Source organism: Oncorhynchus keta, chromosome 12 (assembly GCF_023373465.1).
Source record: "Oncorhynchus keta strain PuntledgeMale-10-30-2019 chromosome 12, Oket_V2, whole genome shotgun sequence".
In the NCBI taxonomy this organism is placed as follows: Eukaryota; Metazoa; Chordata; class Actinopteri; order Salmoniformes; family Salmonidae; genus Oncorhynchus; species Oncorhynchus keta.
The window spans coordinates 38,944,151-38,965,429 of NC_068432.1; the positions used below are offsets into that span (position 1 = coordinate 38,944,151).

A 21,279-nucleotide genomic window follows, 5' to 3' on the forward strand; every position below is an offset into this window, starting at 1 on the left:
GATCAATTTAACTTTTCATGATTTTTACTGCAAACTATATACTGTACCTCTGAGAGAAAACACACAGAGGCAGAACTCCACTCCTTCCTAGAGGGAATCTCGCTACCTAAACTATCAGAGACCGACCAAGAAGATCTCAACTCCCCTTCATTCCTGAGGAGATCCTGGAGGCAATTACCTCCATGCCACCTAATAAGTCCCCAGGCCCAGATGGATTCCCCAGAGTTCTACAAAGCTTTTTGGCCCCAGCTCAGCTCTATCTTCATGCCAGTGCTTGAGGATTTTTGCAAAAACGGCGTTCTCCCAGACTCAATGCACACAGCTCGCATTACAGTGTTGCTCAAAAAGGACAAGGACCCCGTATCCTGCTCCTCCTTCCGGGCCCATAGGCTTGTTGGATTTCGACTAGAAAATAATTACCACATTGCTCGCTGAAAGACTAAACACTATTTTTCCCAAAATAATAAAAGGGAACCCAACTTGATTATTAGAGACAGGTGCTCTTCTGATAACATCCGCCGTCTTCTTGATATTATTGATCAAGTAAACGCACAGAAGACCCCTGTCCTGCTGACTTCACTGGATGCTGAGAAGGTGTTTGACAGGATGACAGGATGGAGTGGAGCTTTCTGTTCTCAGTCTTAGAAAAGTTCAATATGGGCCCAAACTTTATTAAATGGATGAAGTCCCTATACTCTCATCCAAATGCCATGGTGACTATTAACGGACGGAACTCTGACAGATTCCCGTTGGGACGGGCCACAAGACAAGGGTGCTCGCTGTCCCCCCCGCTCTGCTTGTTGGGGGCGGAGCCTCTGGCAGAGTTGATAAGGAGCAATCCAAGTATTATGGGTGTTTCTGCAGGCGACCTGCAGCACAAGATTTCGCTTTATGCTGATGATGTCTTGCTCTACATATCCAACCCTGAGAAATCCCTCCCATTTTAGACACAATTGCTCAGTATGGCAAGTGTTCAGGTTATAAGATCAATTTTAACAAATCCACTGTCTGCCCTCTCAATCTTACACTCACCAGCTCGATGAAGACACTATGTCCATTCTAATGAAGACACAGGGATTTCAATACCTTGGGATCTTCGTAACACCAGATCTGAATAGCCTTTTCAAGGAAAATTATCTCCCACTCCTGGATAGAATCAAGAACGATCTCCAAACCTGGATCTCCCTCCCAATTAGCTTAGTAGGAAGAATTAATGTCATCCGTATGAACATCCTCCCTAGACTGAACTACTTATTTCAGATGCTCCCATGCTATCTCCCAGTTTCCTTCTTCAAAACAACGAACCAAAGCATCACCAAATTTATATGGGGAAATAAAAAACCTAGGATCAAGTTCTCCACTCTATCGAAACCTCAATCTAAGGGTGGTCTTGCCCTTCCCTCCCTTCAATTGTACTAATGGTCTGCCCAAATCCGCAACATGCTAACATGGATCACAAACAGACAAGAGTCAAAGTGGATTCAGATAGAAGCCCAATCCTGTGGTTCATTGCCCCTAAGCTCAATTATATTCATTAATAACTTTAGTGAAGTGGGCAACATAGCCAAACCCTTTGTGATTTACAGCAGCCTACTATAAGAAATGTAAGAAATACCTGGGAATTTCCTCCCAAATATGTTCTCACTCACCTATAGTAGGCAACCCAGACTTGCCAAAAGCCCCGAGGGATGCCAACTTTAATCTTTGGCATACTCTAGGAATCAGGACCTTTTCAGACCTATTTCATCAGAAAACCACAACACTAAAATCCTTTCAAGAGCTCTGCAGTGAATTCAATGTGCCAAGATCCCATTTATTTTTATATCTTCAAATTAGACATGTCATTTCCTCATTTATTTCCATGAGGAGGTTTAGAACTCAGCTGAATGAAGTTGAAACCCTTCTTGCTCCGGCACAATCCATTAAAGGTAAAATCTCCTATATCTATAGACCCCTTTCTGAAGAGGCAGCTCCTCCTTTACTCCTTTGAAAATAATCTGGGAAAAGGACCTTGGTCTGACTATCAATGATGAGTTATGGGCGGAGGTTTGCAACAGGGTATACTGCTCCTCTACTAATGAAAGAATCTAATTACACAATAATTACACTAATGTAAAAATGATTTTTTTTTTGTACACATTTTATTACACTCCTTTGACACTCCATAGAATGAAAACAGACATGTCTCCTAACTGTAAAAGATGTACCTCTGAAAGTGGAACCTATTTGCATGTATTTCGGCCTCTAATACTTCTCCTACATTAAAATGTGGATTGACCAGATTGTTGACTTTCTCCCTCTTGAAAAGCTCACTTATGACCTCCGCAAGAGACAGCCCAAGTTTGATAGACTCTGGTCTCCACTACTCAACTATATTTCAAATTGGACAGAGTGAATGGGGTGATTAGGGAAATGAGCAGATACATGTTGTGTAAAGGTGCAAGCTTTATATATATGTTTATTTTTTTATTGTTCTTTGTGTGTATGTGTATGTACATGTATGTAGGATATGTATGTATGTATGTGTGTATGTGTGTATGTGTGTGTATATATATATATATAAAAAATAACTATTATTTATTATTATTTGTTATTTTTTTAAGCCCGTCACATCTGTGAATGTGGAATGTGTTGTCTTGGTTGATTTGAAAAACAAGAAAATGTTAAACTTTATATTGAAAAAAAAGGATTAGGTTTTTGGGTTAAGATTAAGGTTAGGGTAAGAGTACGTGGGTGACATATACTTCATTAAGAAGACTTTCAACACACCAGGAAGGAATACATTTTTTTAACCTTTATTTAACTAGTCAAGTCAGTTAAGAACAAATTCTTATTTACAATGACTGCCTACCCCGGCCAAACTCTAACCTGGATGACGCTGGGCCAATCATGTGACCAATTTTGTGTAGACTTATTCCGTGAAATGCTTACTCACTAGGAATTTTCCCAACAATGCAGAATTAAAAAATAATACAAATTTACAAAAAAAGGAAATAGTACCACAATAAAATAACAATAACGAGGCTATATACAAGGAGTACCAGTACAGAGTCAATGTGCTGGGATATGAGGTAGTTCAGGTAATATGTACTGTACATGTAGGTAGTAGGGGTAAAAGTGACTAAGCAATCAGGATAGTTAATAAACAGAGTAGCAGCAGCCAATGTGAAGAGTGTGAAAGTCTTTGTGTGTGTGTGTGTGTGTGTGTGTGTGTGTGTGTGTGTGTGTGTGTGTGTGTGTGTGTGTGTGTGTGTGTGTGTGTGTGTGTGTGTGTGTGTGTGTGTGTGTGTGTGTGTGTGTGTGTGTGTGTGTGTGCGTGTGTGCGTGTGTGCGTGCATCGAGTCAGTGCAAGAGTGTCCGGTGAGTAATTTGATCTGTTTAGCAGACTTATAGCTTTGGGGTAGAAGCTGTTCAGGACCCTTTTGTAAACTGGTGTGTGTGCGTGCATGTGCAGTAGCGAGATATGCACTATTTCATATAACCTTGCCATAAGGCATGGACATATGAAATGATTACTTCCCAACTAGTGGGCTACTCCAAATGCCAAATAGAAGTCAATTTTTTAGAATACTTTATTTATTTTGTGTTATTTGGCCAGATATCCTCCTCTATTTCCCCCTCTCTGTCTCTCTTCTCTTTTACGCCCATTTCTATCTTCAAGCCAAAACAGCAGGGACCTCAACCCACCACCTGTCTGCTACATCCCTCCACCTCTCTCTGCCTCTCACCCCCTGCTCTCTCCCACTCCCTCCCCTGCTCTCTCCTTCTCCCCCTGCTCTCTCCCTCTCCCACTCTCCCCCTGCTCTCTCCCTCCTCTCTCCTTCTCCCCCTGCTCTCTCCCTCTCCCCCTCTCCCCCTGCTCTCTCCATCTCCCCCTCTGCTCTCTCCCCCTGCTCTCCCTCTTCCCCTGCTCTCTCCCTCTCCCCTGCTCTCCCCCTCTCCCCCTGCTCTCTCCATCTCCCCCTCTGCTCTCTCCCTCCTCTCCCTCTCTCCTCCTGCTCTCTCCCTCTACCCCTCTCCCCGTGCTCTCTCCCCCTGCTCTCTCCATCTCCCCCTCTGCTCTCTCCCTCCTCTCTCCCTCTCCTCCTGCTCTCTCCCTCTACCCCTCTCCCCCTGCTCTCTCCCCCTCTCCCCCTGCTCTCTCCATCTCCCCCTCTGCTCTCTCCCTCCTCTCTCCCTCTCCTCCTGCTCTCTCCCTCTCCCCCTCTCCCCCTGCTCTCTCCCCCTCTCCCCCTGCTCTCTCCATCTCCCCCTCTCCCCCTGCTCTCCCTCTTCCCCTGCTCTCTCCCTCTCCCCCTGCTCTCCCCCTCTCCCCCTGCTCTCTCCCTCTCCCTCTCCCCCTGCTCTCTCCTTCTCCCCCTGCTCTCTCCTTCTCCCCCTCTCCCCCTGCTCTCCCTCTTCCCCTGCTTTCTCTCTCTCCCCCTCTCCCCCTGCTCTCTCACTCTCCCCCTCTTCTCCTGCTCTACCCCTCTTCCCCTGCTCTCTCCCTCTCCCCTCTCACCCTGCTCTCTCCCTCTCCCCTGCTCTCTCCTTCTCCCCTCTCCCCCTGCTCTCTCCATCTCCCCCTGCTCTCCCTCTTCCCCTGCTTTCTCTCTCTCCCCCTGCTCTCCCTCTCCCCCTGCTCTCTCCTTCTCCCCTCTCCCCTGCTCTCTCCATCTCCTCCTGCTCCCCCTGCTCTCCCTCTTCCCCTGCTTTCTCTCTCTCCCCTCTCCCCCTGCTCGCTCCATCTCCCCCTGCTCCCCCTGCTCTCCCTCTTCCCCTGCTTTCTCTCTCTCCCCTCTCCCCCTCTCTCACTCTCCCCCTCTTCTCCTGCTCTACCCCTCTTCCCCTGCTCTCTCCCTCTCCCCCTCTCACCCTGCTCTCTCCCTCTCCCCCTGCTCTCTCCTTCTCCCCCTCTCCCCCTGCTCTCTCCATCTCCCCCTGCTCCCCCTGCTCTCCCTCTTCCCCTGCTTTCTCTCTCTCCCCCTGCTCTCCCTCTCCCCCTGCTCTCTCCTTCTCCCCCTCTCCCCCTGCTCTCTCCATCTCCTCCTGCTCCCCCTGCTCTCCCTCTTCCCCTGCTTTCTCTCTCTCCCCCTCTCCCCCTGCTCGCTCCATCTCCCCCTGCTCCCCCTGCTCTCCCTCTTCCCCTGCTTTCTCTCTCTCCCCCTCTCCCCCTGCTCTCTCACTCTCCCCCTCTTCTCCTGCTCTACCCCTCTTCCCCTGCTCTCTCCCTCTTCCCCTGCTTTCTCTCTTTCCCCCTCTCCCCCTGCTCTCTCACTCTCCCCCTCTTCTCCTGCTCTACCCCTCTTCCCCTGCTCTCTCCCTCTCCCCCTGTTCTCTCCCTCTCCCCTTCTCCCCCTGCTTTCTTCCTCTCGTTTTGCTGTCTATCCCAGGTCTCCTACCAGACAGACAAGAACATGGCTAAACTGTAGGGCTGGGAATTGCCAGGAACTGATATGTATTGCGATCCTCACAATTATAATAATAATAATACAATATCTATTGCAATTCTCACGATTCTCATCATTCTATATGTACTGCGATTCTCACAATTTTCAAGATTCTATATGTATTGGGATTCTCACAATTCTCATGATTCTGTATGTATTGCGACTCGATACAGCAATCTTATAGTGATAGTTAGATTTGATGTTCCAAGCATATTGCTCACTGCTGCAGAGAGACAAGATAATATCATAATAATATTGCGATATGAAACTGCATAAATTACTACTAAATTGCACATTGTAAATATCTCCACTGATGCCAGGCCATAAAGAGAGAAAAGCCTGGACATGGTACATACTGCTCCCAATAGCTTCAATTCACATACAAACATCAAAAACGTCTCCATAGCCAAATGTGTTTGTTTGTGTGTTTGTGCATGATGACTGTGTGTGTGTGTGTGTGTGTGTGTGTGTGTGTGTGTGTGTGTGTGTGTGTGTGTGTGTGTGTGTGTGTGTGTGTGTGTGTGTGTGTGTGTGTGTGTGTGTGTGTGTGTGTGTGTGAGGGGGATGTAATGGCATATTTCCAATAATTATTAGCTACCAACAGCTGATGTCTGATTCCTCTGATCTGACGCAGATGGGCTGAGGTGTGTATGTGTATGTTATCCCTCGGGGGACAGTGGGGATCAATATCACCAGTGTAGGAGATAACATGGTGTCAATGAATTCAGATTGACCCCTAAGGCTAGATCACAACACTGATATTCACCCTCTCCAAACCAGGGAAAAAATTACAAAATACAATGACAAAATACCATAAAGATATATGTATCAAAATAAACTACCAAATACTTGTATTTTGCAATGTATTTAATTAAAATTCATGAATTTGTATTTTAAAATACAAAAAAAAATCTATTTGCAAGTAGTCAACGCAAATAGCAACAACATTCTGAGTAACGTTTACAGAAACTTGTTATGATTGTGATGTGTTGTTTATCTGGCAGTCATACTGAATCATGTCTGCTAAATGACCAAAATATATGTGAAAATGAAATACCAAAATAAATGGCAAAGCACTCTGGGTACTATTATTGACCTAAATAGAAGAATACTCAGCATTTTTTGCAATTGTTCGTTTTTATAGTGCATTTATCAGAGACCCTTATCACACCATAGTGACATCAGACTTCTGATACTATTGCAGGGTTAAAGGGGCCACAAAATGTGTACCGGTATCATTTTTTCTATTGAAAATGATTTTGTATTTTGAAAATACAAAATGTAATCTCTCAAAAGTACCTTGTTATAAAAATACATTGGAGTGTATTTCAGCCCAGTGTAATACACATTACAACATTTCTCAGAATTAAATGAAACACATATTTCAAATACATACAACAGAAATTCTGCACATCTCTGCTCAACACTCACACACATGCACATGCGCACACAGACACACCCCTCATATGCCTTCCCTGTAATTACTAACCCTAACTCTAACCCTATTGTTCATTAACTTTAACCCTCTCCTGGAAATAGACTCACACAACCCGTTATTAGTGGCTACATACTGATCGTTCTCTCTCTTCCTCACTATTCTCAGGAGAACTCAGTTTGTTATTCAAATAAAATACAATTTTATTCATCACATGCATCGTAAACAACAGCTGTAGACAAACAGTGAAATGCTTACTTACAGGCCCTTTCCAACAATGCAGAGAAATAGTAGAAAAATATCTTGAGGAATAAATACACAATGAGTAACTTGGCTATATACATAATTGAAGTATACAAATGAATTACAAATGAAAAGCTGAAATGTCTAATAGTTTTTAACATGTACCCAACACATACAATTATCTGTAAGGTCCCTCAGTCGAGCAGTGCATTTCAAGTGCAGATTCAACCACAAAGACCAGGGAGGTTTTCCAATGGTTCACAAAGGGAACCTATTGGTAGACATTGAATATCCCTTTGAGGATGGTGAAGTTATTCATTATACTTTGGCTGGTGTATCAAAGTCACCACAAAGATACAGGCGCCCTTCCTAACTCAGTTGCGGGAGAGGAAGGAAACCGCTCAGGGATTTCATCCAGAGGGTCCAGTTGTGATTTAAAAAAAGTTACAATGGCTTTGATAGGAGACAAATGAGGATGGATCAACAACATTGTAGTTAATCCACAATACTAATGTAATGGACGTCGTGAAAAGAAGGAAGCCTGTAAAAAAAAATTTCAAAACATAAAATCAAATCAAATATTATTTCTCACATACACATGGTTAGCAGATGTTAATGCGAGTGTAGCGAAACGCTTGTGCTTCTAGTTCGGACAGTGCAGTCATATCTAACAAGTAATCTAACAATTCCCCAACAACTACCTAATAAACACAAATCTAAAGGGGTGAATGAGAATAAGTACATGTAAGTATATGGATGAACGATGGCCGAGCGGCATAGGCAAGGTGCAATAGATGGTGTAAATACAGTATATACACATATGAGATGAGTAATGTAAGATATGTAAACATTATTAAAGTGGCATAATGTAGAGTGGCATTGTATAAAGTGTCTAGTGATCCATTTATTAACGTGGCCAGTAACTGGGTCTCAATGTAGGCAGCAGCCTCTGAGTTAGATTGCTGTTTAGCAGTCTGATGGCCTTGAGATCGAAGCTGTTTTTCAGTCTCTCGGTCCCAGCTTTGATGCACCTGTACTGACCTCGCCTTCTGGATGATAGCGGGGTGAACAGGCAGTGGCTTGAGTGGTTGATGTCCTTGATGATCTTTTTGGCCTTCCTGTGACATCAGGTGGTGTAGGTGTCCTGGAGGGCAGGTAGTTTGCCCCCGGTGATGCGTTGTGCAGACCTCACTACCCTCTGGAGAGCCTTCCGGTTATGGGCGGAGCAGCTGCCGTACCAGGCAGTGATACAGCCCGACAGGATGCTCTCGATTGTGCATCTGTAAAAGTTTGTGAGTGTTTTCGGTGACAAGCCAAATTTCTTCAGCCTCCTGAGATTGAAGAGGCGCTGTTGCGCCTTCTTCACCACGCTGCCTGTGTGGGTGGACCATTTCAGTTTGTCCATGATGTGTACGCCAAGGAACTTAAAACTTTTCACCTTCTCCACTACTGTCCCATCAATGTGGATAGGGGGGTGCTCCCTCGGCTGTTTCCTGAAGTCCACGATCATCACTTTGTTTTGTTGATGTGGAGTGTGAGGTTATTTTTCTGACAGCACACTCCAAGGGCCCTCACCTCCTCTCTGTAGGCTGTCTCATCGTTGTTGGTAATCAAGCCTACCACTGTAGTGTCGTCTGCAAACTTGATGATTGAGTTAGAGTCGTGCATGGCCACGTAGTCATGGGTGAACAGGGAGTACAGGAGAGGGCTGAGAACGCACCCTTGTGGGGCCCCAGTGTTGAGGATCAGCAGGGTGGAGATGATGTTTCCTACCCTCACCTCCTGGGGGCGGCCCATCAGAAAGTCCAGGACCCAGTTGCACAGTGTGATTGCATCGTCTATGGACCTATTGGGGCGGTAAGCAAATTGGAGTAGGTCTAGGGTGTCAGGTAGGGTGGAGGTGATAGGATCCTTGACTCTCAAAGCACTTCATGATGACGGAAGTGAGTGCTACGGGGCGATAGTCATTTAGCTCAGTTACCTTAGCTTTCATGGGAACAGGAACAATGGTGGCCCTCTTGAAGCATGTGGGAACAGCATACTGGGATGCTGTCCGTAAACACACCAGCCAGAAAGTCTGCGCATGCTCTGAGGACCCGGCTAGGGATGCCATCTGGGCCGGCAGTCTTGCGAGGGTTAACACGTTTAAATGTTTTACTCACATTGGCCGCGGTGAAGGAGAGCCCGCAGGTTTTGGTAGTGGGTGGTGTCAGTGGCACTGTATTGTCCTCAAAGCGAGCAAAGAAGTTGTTTTATTTGTCTGGGAGCAAGACGTCGGTATCCGCGACAGGGCTGGTTTTCTCTTTGTAATCCGTGATTGACTGTAAACCCTGCCACATACAGTTGCCGTCGGAAGTTTACATAGACTTAGGTTGGAGTCATGAAAACTACTTTTTCAACCACTACACAAATTTCTTGTTAACAAACTGTAGTTTTGGCAAGTCAGTTAGGACATCTACTTTGTGCATCCCACAATAAATTTTTCAAACAATTGTTTTCAGACAGATTATTTCACTTATAATTCACTGTATCACAATTCCAGTGGGTTAGAAGTTTACACACACTAAGTTGACTGTGCCTTTAAACAGCTGGAAAAATTCCAGAAAATTATGTCATGGCTTTAGAAGTTTCTGACGGGCTAATTTACATAATTTGTGTCAATTGGAGGTGTACATGTGGATGTATTTCAAGGCCTGCCTTCAAACTCAGTGACTCTTTGCTTGACATCATGGGAAAATCAAAAGAAATCAGTGAAGACCTCAGAAAAAAAATTGTAGACCTCCACAAGTCTGGGTCATCCTTGGGAGCAATTTTCAAATGCCTGAAGGTGCCACGTTCATCTGTACAAACAATAGTACCCAAGTATAAACACAATGGGACCATGCAGTCGTCATACCGCTCAGGAAGGAGATGGGTTCTGTCTCCTAGAGATGAACTTACTTTGGTGCGAAAAGTGCAAATCAATCCCAGAACAACAGCAAAGGACCTTGTGAAGATGCTGGAGGAAACAGGTACAAAAGTACCTATCCACAGTAAAACGAGTCCTAAATCGACATAACCTGAAAGGCCACTCAGCAAGGAAGAAGCCACTGCTCCAAAACCGCCATAAAAAAGCCAGACTACGGTTTACAACTGCACATGGGGACAAAGATCGTACTTTTTGGAGAAATGTCCTCTGCTCTGATGAAACAAAAATAGAAGTTTTGACCATAAAGACCATCGTTGTGTTTGTAGTAAAAAGGGAGGCTTAAAAGCTGAAGAACACCATCCCAACCGTGAAGCACGGGGGTGGCAGCATCATGTTGTGGGGGTGCTTTGCTGCAGGAGGGATGACAATTTTGTGGATGGCTAAAAGACAACAAAGTGAAGGTATTGGAGTGGCCATCACAATGTCCTGACCTCAATCTTATAGACAATTTGTGGGCAGAACTGAAAAAGCATGTGCGAGCAAGGAGGCCTACGAACCTGACTCAGTTACACCAGCTCTGTCAGGAGGAATGGGCCAAAATTCACCCAACTTATTGTGGGAAGCTTGTGTAAGGCTACCCAAAACGTTTGACCCAAGTTCAACAATTTAAAGGCAATGCTACCAAATACTAATTGAGTGTATGTAAACTTCTGACCCACTGGGAACGTGATGAAAGAAATAAAAGCTGAAATAAGTCACTCTCACTACAATTATTCTGACATTTCACATTCTTAAAATAAAGTGGTGATCGTAACTGACCTAAGACAGGGAATTTTTTATCTAGCATTAAATGTCAGGAATTATGAAAACTTTGTATGAGTCGCGGAAGTTAGAGTAGCAATGATCCAGAATCTTGACAGCCTGTGTCGCGCATTCGATATGCTGACAAAATTTAGGGAGCCTTGTTTTCAGATTAGCTTTGTTAAAATCCCCAGCTACAATAAATGCAGCCTCAGGGTATATGGTTTCCAGTTTACATAGAGTCCAATGAAGTTCTTTCAGGGCCGTCGATGTGTCTGCTTGGGGGGGATTATACATGGCTGTGATTATAATCAAAGACAATTCTCTTGGTAGATAATTCGGTCGGCATTTGATTGTAAGGAATTCTAGGTCAGGTGAACAAAAGGACTTGAGTTTCTATATGTTGTTATGATCACACCACGTCTCATTAATCATAAGGCATACACCCCTGCCCTTCTTCTTACCAGAGAGATGTTTGTTTCTGTCGGCGCGATGCGTGAAGAAACCGGGTGGCTGTACCGACTCCGATAGCGTGTCTCGAGTGAGCCATGTTTCCGTGAAACAAAGAACGTTACAGTCTCTGATGTCTCTCTGGAAGGCTACCCGGATTTCGTCTACCTTGTTGTCAAGAGACTGGACATTGGCTAGTAGTATACTCGGGAGCGGTGCGCCCGTCTACGGAGCCTGACCAGAAGACCGCTCCGTCTGCCCCTTCGACGGCGCCGTTGTTTTGGGTCACCGGCTGGGATCCGATCCATTGTCCTGGGTGGTGGACCAAACAGAGGATCCGCTTCGGGAAAGTCGTATTCCTGGTCGTAATGTTGGTAAGTTGACGCTGCTCTTATATCCAGTAGTTCTTCCCGGCTGTATGTAATAAGACTTAAGATTTCCTGGGGTAACAGTGTAAGAAATAATACATTAATAAACGTGAAGCGAGGTGACCATCTCTGTCGGCTCCATTCTTTCATTCCTCAGGGCTGCTGTTTGGAATGTGAACACTGGGAAAAGCTGGTATACAAAGTCTGGTGTTCAGCTGGGCTCATGGTCAGGATTAAAACTAAAGCCCAAACCCTTTCCAGCTGACTATACATTCAGAAATGTAGCCCTCTCACACTAAGTCTGTATGAAGGCCATTAAAACACTAACTCCTGGGCTCCCGAGTGGTGCTGCGGTCTAAGGCACAGCATCTCAGTGCTAGAGGCGTAACTACAGACCCTGGTTTAATTCCAGGCTGTATCACAACCGGCCATGATTGAGAGTCCCATAGGGCGGCGCACAATTGGCCCAGTGTTGTCTGTGTTAGGGTTTGGCCCAGTGTTGTCTGTGTTAGGGTTTGGCCCAGTGTTGTCTGTGTTAGGGTTTGGCCCAGTGTTGTCTGTGTTAGGGTTTGGCTGGGGTTGACCATCATTGTAAATAACTATTTCGTCTTAACTGACTTGCCTAGTTAAATAAAGGTAAAATAAAAATAAATCAACAAACATAATGACTGTTTAATAGCAATGTATGTGTTTATTCCACTTCCCGTTCTCATTCTCTTTCTCTTTTACATCTAGCCATCTATTTCTCTACCACTCTATCCACGTCTCCCTTTTCCCATTCCCCTCATAATGGCCAATCCATCTATTTCTCCCAACATCTCGTCCCTCCACACTGCCACTTTGAGGAATCCAACTGTGTGAGTGAGATAGGGAGGGAAAGAGAGGGAAAGAGGGAGAGAAATAGAGAAAGGGGGAGAGGAGGGATTGAGGGTCTGTGCTTCGCTGAGACAGCAGAGTTGGTGGGATCTGACTGTGTGTGAGCAGATGTCTCTTTGTGTGTGTGTGTGTGTGTGTGTGTGTGTGTGTGTGTGTGTGTGTGTGTGTGTGTGTGTGTGTGTGTGTGTGTGTGTGTGTGTGTGTGTGTGTGTGTGTGTGTGTGTGTGTGTGTGTGTGTGTGTGTGTGTGTGTGTGTGTGTGTGTGTGTGTGTGGTGGAGGGACATTTTGTTCGTACCCACAATGTCAAATGCTATTTCTAAAGGGGTTTAGGGTAAAGGTTAGAAATGGTGTTAGGGTTAGAATTAGGTTTATGGTTAGGAGCTAGAGTTAGTTTTAGAGTTAGGGTTAAGAGCTAGCGTTAGGGTTAAGTTTTCAGGTTAGGGTTGAGGTTAGGGTAAGGGTTAAGGTAAGGGGTTAGGGAAAATAGGATTTTGAATGGGACTGAATTGTGTGTCCCCACAAGGTTAGTTATACAAGACTGTGTGTGTTGGCACGCACAAGTGTCCATGAACATCTCCCAATTAATATTAGCCAATTAAAACCACTGTACTGCTCGCCCACACAGAGGCTCATTAGAGGCGTGTGTGTATGTGTGTATGAGTGAGTGTGTGGGTGGGTGCATGTGACAGCAGGAACTAAATGCTGATGATGCTTTTCTTGTGTTCTCACACTGTCTCATGGATGAGAGGCTGCAGACTTTCTTCATCTGTCTTCATCAATTCTTTTAATAGAATAGGAGGAAGAGAGGAATTATTTTCTCAACACACTCATTAAGCTTTCTGTTGGATGTGGAACAAAATGTTTAGGAGTGCATGATTTTTAAACCCCAGCACGCACACAACTAACTACCATTCAGATGTCATTCAGGCCGACACCACTACAGTACACAGAACTCTAAGCCTGTATTGTGTGCCACTGAGCTGAAACAGGGGATTGGGCTTTATAATTATTTGCATGAATGATGAATTTTGTGGATTTATATACAGGATTATAAACTGGGTGGTTTGATCCCTGAATGCTGATTGGCTGAAAGCCATGGTATATCGGACCATATACCACAGGTATGACAAAACATTTATTTTCACTGTTATAATTATGTTGGTAACCATTTTATAATAGCTATAAGGCACCTCTGGGGTTTGTGGTATATGGCCAATATACCATGGCTATGGGTTGTGTCCAGGCACGCCGCGTTGCGTCGTCATAAGAAAAGTCCTGAGCCGTAGTATATTGGCCTTATACCACACCCCCTTGGGCCTTATTGATTCATTATAATTGGTGTGTTTTGTCATGTGTGAAAGGTATTTCTGATTTAATATTGCCCTCTGGTGTTCATGACGCAATATCCCTAGGCAACCTAAATAAAAGGTGAAAAATCTGTCGATGTGCCCTTGAGCAAGGCTCTTGGCCCTAATTGCTCCTGTAAGTTACTCTGGATAAGAGTGTCTGCTAAATGACTAGTTGGATGGTTCAAGTTGGATGTTTTGATGTTTGTGGGGCTGAAAGCTGCTTCAACGGTGAAAGCTACATGGGAACATGGCCAACCAAACACGCTCCCAGAGTTTCTGTCTCACGAGGCAGACCTTTCAGGGTCCATATGGCCCTTCATATGTAAATCTGTAGTGAAAGACTGACTACTTCAAAACCTTTCGTAGAGCATGTGACTGACTTACAGTGCCTTGCGAAAGTATTCGGCCCCCTTGAACTTTGCGACCCTTTGCCACATTTCAGGCTTCAAACATAAAGATATAAAACTGTATTTTTTTGTGAAGAATCAACAACAAGTGGGACACAATCATGAAGTGGAACGACGTTTATTGGATATTTCAAACTTTTTTAACAAATCAAAAACTGAAAAATTGGGCGTGCAAAATTATTCAGCCCCCTTAAGTTAATACTTTGTAGCGCCACCTTTTGCTGCGATTACAGCTGTAAGTCGCTTGGGGTATGTCTCTATCAGTTTTGCACATCGAGAGACTGAATTTCTTCCCCATTCCTCCTTGCAAAACAGCTCTAGCTCAGTGAGGTTGGATGGAGAGCATTTGTGAACAGCAGTTTTCAGTTCTTTCCACAGATTCTCGATTGGATTCAGATCTGGACTTTGACTTGGCCATTCTAACACCTGGATATGTTTATTTTTGAACCATTCCATTGTAGATTTTGCTTTATGTTTTGGATCATTGTCTTGTTGGAAGACAAATCTCCGTCCCAGTCTCAGGGCTTTTGCAGACTCCATCAGGTTTTCTTCCAGAATGGTCCTGTATTTGGCTCCATCCATCTTCCCATCAATTTTAACCATCTTCCCTGTCCCTGCTGAAGAAAAGCAGGCCCAAACCATGATGCTGCCACCACCATGTTTGACAGTGGGGATGGTGTGTTCAGGGTGATGAGCTGTGTTGCTTTTACGCCAAACATAACGTTTTGCATTGTTGCCAAAATGTTCAATTTTGGTTTCATCTGACCACAGCACCTTCTTCCACATGTTTGGTGTGTCTCCCAGGTGGCTTGTGGCAAACTTTAAACGACACTTTTTATGGATATCTTTAAGAAATGGCTTTCTTCTTGCCACTCTTCCATAAAGGCCAGATTTGTGCAATATACGACTGTGTGTGCGAGAGAGAGAGAGAGAGAGAGAGAGAGAGAGAGAGAGAGAGAGAGAGAGAGAGAGAGAGAACTTTCCAGAACAACAAAGCCAGGGTTGGTGACCACTGGCCAAGGTAAGGAAACTCAGTCAGCAATCATCAGGAAAAAAACTTTATCCATCTGTCCATTGTAATAGAGTCATTAAAGTATTTCAAACACACATGCAAGTGTGTAGTCTATTGTGCCAACAGACAAGTTAACGGTGTGCAGCGGATTGGCGACTGGAGGGAAGCCGACAGAAAGAGGGAAGAAAAGAGAAGACATAAACAGAGAGGGAGGTACAGGAACAGACAGGGAGGACAGGAACAGACAGGGAGGACAGGAACAGACAGGGAGGACAGGAACAGAGAGGGAGGACAGGAACAGACAGGGAGGACAGGAACAGACAGGGAGGACAGGAACAGACAGGGAGTACAGGAACAGACAGGGAGGACAGGAACAGAGAGGGAGGACAGGAACAGACAGGGAGGACAGGAACAGACAGGGAGGACAGGAACAGAGAGGGAGGACAGGAACAGACAGGGAGGACAGGAGCAGACAGGGAGGTACAGGAACAGACAGGGAGGACAGGAACAGAGAGGGAGGACAGGAACAGACAGGGAGGACAGAAACAGACAGGGAGGACAGGAACAGACAGGGAGGACAGGAACAGAGAGGGAGGACAGGAAGAGAGAGGGAGGACAGGAACAGACAGGGAGAACAGGAACAGACAGGGAGGACAGGAACAGAGAGGGAGGACAGGAAGAGAGAGGGAGGACAGGAACAGACAGGGAGAACAGGAACAGAGAGGGAGGTACAGGAACAGAGAGGGAGGACAGGAACAGAGAGGGAGGACAGGAACAGAGAGGGAGGACAGGAACAGACAGGGAGGACAGGAACAGACAGGGAGGACAGGAACAGACAGGGAGGACAGGAACAGAGAGGGAGGACAGGAAGAGACAGGGAGGACAGGAACAGACAGGGAGGTACAGGAACAGACAGGGAGGACAGGAACAGACAGGGAGGACAGGAACAGACAGGGAGGACAGGAACAGAGAGGGAGGACAGGAACAGACAGGGAGGACAGGAACAGACAGGGAGGACAGGAACAGACAGGGAGGACAGGAACAGACAGGGAGAACAGGAACAGACAGGGAGAACAGGAACAGACAGGGAGGACAGGAACAGAGAGGGAGGACAGGAACATAGAGGGGGGACAGGAACAGACAGGGAGGACAGGAACAGACAGGGAGGACAGGAACAGAAACAGAAAGGGAGGTACAGGAACAGAGAGGGAGGACAGGAACAGACAGGGAGGACAGGAACAGAGAGGGAGGACAGGAACATAGAGGGGGGACAGGAACAGACAGGGAGGACAGGAACAGACAGGAAGGTACAGGAACAGACAGGGAGGACAGGAACAGACAGGGAGGACAGGAACAGAGAGGGAGGACAGGAACATAGAGGGGGACATGAACAGACAGGGAGGACAGGAACAGACAGGGAGGACAGGAACAGACAGGGAGAACAGGAACAGAGAGGGAGGTACAGGAACAGACAGGGAGGACAGGAACAGAGAGGGAGGACAGGAACAGACAGGGAGGACAGAAACAGACAGGGAGGACAGGAACAGACAGGGAGGACAGGAACAGAGAGGGGGACAGGAAGAGAGAGGGAGGACAGGAACAGACAGGGAGGACAGGAACAGACAGGGAGGATAGGAACAGACAGGGAGGACAGGAACAGAGAGGGGGACAGGAAGAGAGAGGGAGGACAGGAACAGACAGCGAGGACAGGAACAGACAGGGAGGACAGGAACAGACAGGGAGGACAGTAACAGATAGGGAGGACAGGAACATACAGGGAGGACAGGAAGAGAGAGGGAGGAGAGGAACAGACAGGGAGGACAGGAACAAATAGGGAGAACAGGAACAGACAGGAACAGAGAGTGAGAACAGGAACAGACAGGAACAGAGAGGGGGACAGGAACAGACAGGAACAGAGAGTGAGAACAGGAACAGACAGGAACAGAGAGGGGGACAGGAACAGACAGGAACAGAGAGTGAGGACAGGAACAGAGAGGGGGACAGGAACAGACAGGAACAGAGAGTGAGAACAGGAACAGACAGGAACAGAGAGGGGGACAGGAACAGATAGGAACAGAGAGGGGGACAGGAACAGACAGGAACAGAGAGTGAGGACAGGAACAGAGAGGGGGACAGGAACAGACAGGAACAGAGAGTGAGAACAGGAACAGACAGGAACAGAGAGGGGGACAGGAACAGATAGGAACAGAGAGGGGGACAGGAACAGACAGGAACAGAGAGTGAGAACAGGAACAGAGAGGGGGACAGGAACAGACAGGAACAGAGAGGGGGACAGGAACAGACAGGAACATAGAGGGGGACAGGAACAGAGAGTGAGGACAGGAACAGAGAGGGGGACAGGAACAGACAGGAACAGAGAGTGAGAACAGGAACAGACAGGAACAAATAGGGAGAACAGGAACAGACAGGAACAGAGAGGGGGACAGGAACAGACAGGGAGGACAGGAACAAATAGGGAGAACAGGAACAGACAGGAACAAATAGGGAGAACAGGAACAGACAGGAACAAATAGGGAGAACAGGAACAGACAGGAACAGAGAGGGGGACAGGAACAAATAGGGAGAACAGGAACAGACAGGAACAAATAGGGAGAACAGGAACAGACAGGAACAAATAGGGAGAACAGGAACAGACAGGAACAGGAACAGAGAGGGGGACAGGAACAGACAGGAACAGAGAGGGGGACAGGAACAGACAGGAACATAGAGGGGGACAGGAACAGACAGGAACAGAGAGGGGGGACAGGAACAGACAGGAACAGAGAGTGAGAACAGGAACAGAGAGGGGGACAGGAACAGACAGGAACAGAGAGGGGGGCAGGAACAGACAGGAACATAGAGGGGGACAGGAACAGACAGGAACAGAGAGGGGGGCAGGAACAGACAGGAACATAGAGGGGGACAGGAACAGACAGGAACAGAGAGGGGGGACAGGAACAGACAGGAACAGAGAGGGGGACAGGAACAGACAGGAACAGAGAGGGGGAACAGGAACAGACAGGAACAGAGAGTGAGAACAGGAACAGAGAGGGGGGCAGGAACAGACAGGAACATAGAGGGGGACAGGAACAGACAGGAACAGAGAGGGGGACAGGAACAGACAGGAACAGAGAGGGGGACAGGACAGGAACAGACAGGAACATAGAGGGGGACAGGAACAGATAGGAACAGAGAGGGGGGACAGGAACAGACAGGAACAGAGAGTGAGAACAGGAACAGAGAGGGGGACAGGAACAGACAGGAACAGAGAGGGGGGCAGGAACAGACAGGAACATAGAGGGGGACAGGAACAGACAGGAACAGAGAGGGGGGCAGGAACAGACAGGAACATAGAGGGGGACAGGAACAGACAGGAACAGAGAGGGGGGACAGGAACAGACAGGAACAGAGAGGGGGGACAGGAACAGACAGGAACAGAGAGGGGGAACAGGAACAGACAGGAACAGAGAGTGAGAACAGGAACAGAGAGGGGGGCAGGAACAGACAGGAACATAGAGGGGGACAGGAACAGACAGGAACAGAGAGGGGGGACAGGAACAGACAGGAACAGAGAGGGGGGACAGGAACAGACAGGAACAGAGAGGGGGGACAGGAACAGACAGGAACAGAGAGGGGGACAGGAACAGACAGGAACAGAGAGGGGGGACAGGAACAGACAGGAACAGAGAGGGAGAACAGGAACAGACAGGAACAGAGAGGGGGGACAGGAACAGACAGGAACAGAGAGGGGGACAGGAACAGACAGGAACAGAGAGGGGGACAGGAACAGACAGGAACAGAGAGGGGGGACAGGAACAGACAGGAACAGAGAGGGAGAACAGGAACAGAGAGGGGGGACAGGAACAGACAGGAACAGACAGGAACAGAGAGGGGGGACAGGAACAGACAGGAACAGAGAGGGAGAACAGGAACAAAAACGGAGGACAGGCTGAAGTAAGTAACGTTCTCAGAATGGTAGTTCATTACACCTGACCTTCACACTGACCAACAGAGAATACAGCAGCAGAACTACTGCTCTGACACCACCACCGGGCCAGTATGCACACACACACACACACACACACACACACACACACACACACACACACACACACACACACACACAAACACACACACTCGCTCTCTTGAAGAAATGTTCCTGCTGTTATGTTATTGTCCCCTGCCTGCTCCTACAACACACACACACACAAACAGACACACAAACAGACACACTCGCTCTCTTGAAGAAATGTTCCTGCTGTTATGTTATTGTCCCCATAGACCCTGCCTGCTCCTACAACACACACACACACACACACACACACAAACAGCTTCCGTCTATTCTCTTCCCTATAGAGAGGGGAAGTGGAGTGGAGCAGACCCACAGAGACAGAGATACAGAGCAGAGAGTAAATGCAACCCATATTTTTTGTTGTACTTTAACTATTTGCACATCATTACAACACTGTATATAGACATAATATGACATTTGAAATGTGTATTATATTTGAACATTTGTGATTGTAATGTTTACAGTTCATGTTTAATAGTTCATTTCACTTGCTTTGCCAATGTAAACATGTGTTTCCCATGCTAATGAAGCCCCTTAAAATGTCATGAATTACAGAGCCAGTCTGGGAAAGTCTTTCTGGAGTTTGTCTCTTTACAAAGACCCCTGACTGCCTCAAAACATCTCTGTCTCTTAGTCTATCTGTCTGTCTCTTTTCTCTCTCTTTCTCTGTCTCTCTCTTTCCCTGTCTCTCTCTCTCTTGGTATCACTCTCACTCTTTCTCTCTCATTTGTTTATTGACTGTATGTTCAGGCTATTCCCTCTACAGTTGAATACAAAGAGGCACTTCATGCTGAGCACCTCCAATCCTCTGGGAATGCTCTAGAAGTTGTTGGTGTACATTAACCATGACACCTATCTCTCTTACCTTGGGCCATTACAGAGGTAGGATCTTAATTTGAGCCAGTTTGCTACAGAAGGAAAATAATCCTGCAGCAACAGGAAATGTGGATTATAATTAATGGATTTTTTTTTTTAAATGACAAAGCCTTTTTAAACCTTAAATACACTACAAGTTTTCATTTCCTGCCGTGCAGGAAAATTCTCAGCAACACAAGAGTGATGAAATGAAGATCTTACATCTGTAGTTTGAGCAAAACGCATCCCACAAACAAAGGCTCAGTTAGCAGTACAAATGTTGTTATAGTATACAGTTGGTCCTACTTTTGGCCATTTGGGGTTGAGCAGGCGGGCTTTGAGGGCGTCGTCCAGGGCGGTCTGGTACTGTCCAAGGCGGAGATGGGCCGCTGAGCGGTTACTGTACAGGATGCAGTTCTGAGGGTCTGCAGACAGGGCCTTCCCATAGAGCTGCACCGCCTGGCTGTACTGCCCCCGCTGGCACGCCTGGTTACTGCAACGCACTGCTTCCAAAAACTCTGTCTTAGAAAGGATAGGAGGCCCAGGAGGGATGGAGGGAGCGATGGAGGGATGAGGGTCTGTCTTACGGAGAGAGGGAGGGATGGAGGGATGAGGGTCTGTCTTGCAGAGAGTGGGAGGGATGGGGGGAGCAGAGGTAGAGGATGAAGAGGAGGAAGAGGGAGGGTTGGTGCTTCGGCCAGAAGAGCGAGGGCCAAAGAGAGAGAACTAAAGAGGAGAAGAGAGAGGGGGATGGGAGGAAGAAAATAAATGTCGGTAGGAGTGGTCAGTTATATATAGTCATCATTCCCTAAAGAGGACCATGCTGATGTACAGCTGACTTTCTAATCTGTTCCACCAAAACATCAAAGCAATATTGTCTGCGAGTGTGTTTGTGAGTGTGAGTGTGTGAGTGCGTGTGTGTGTGTGTAATGTGCACGTTGAGGTTAACTCTCTGCTTCCTTCCCTGATCTGCTGCTACCAAATTTGTATTTTCAGAATTACTTACATCAAGGCTGTCATTATCTCTCTCTCTCTCTCACTCTCTCTCGCTCACACACACACACACACACACA

General features: G+C 46.6%; 1 protein-coding gene across 4 annotated transcripts in view; it reads right to left on the minus strand.

The window, feature by feature from the left end:
* The window catches only part of LOC118391605 (tetratricopeptide repeat protein 28-like), a 135,646-nt gene that overhangs the window by 113,296 nt on the left and 1,071 nt on the right, over positions 1-21,279 (minus strand). For all 4 annotated transcript variants that reach the window (XR_008060978.1, XM_052458217.1, XM_052458216.1 and 1 more), the window contains exon 2: positions 20,513-20,932. Coding sequence is in view for 3 of the 4 variants with exons in the window: in XM_052458217.1 (XP_052314177.1) it covers positions 20,513-20,932 (420 nt within the window). In the remaining variant the exon portion in view is untranslated. The remainder of the gene's footprint in view (positions 1-20,512; positions 20,933-21,279) is intronic.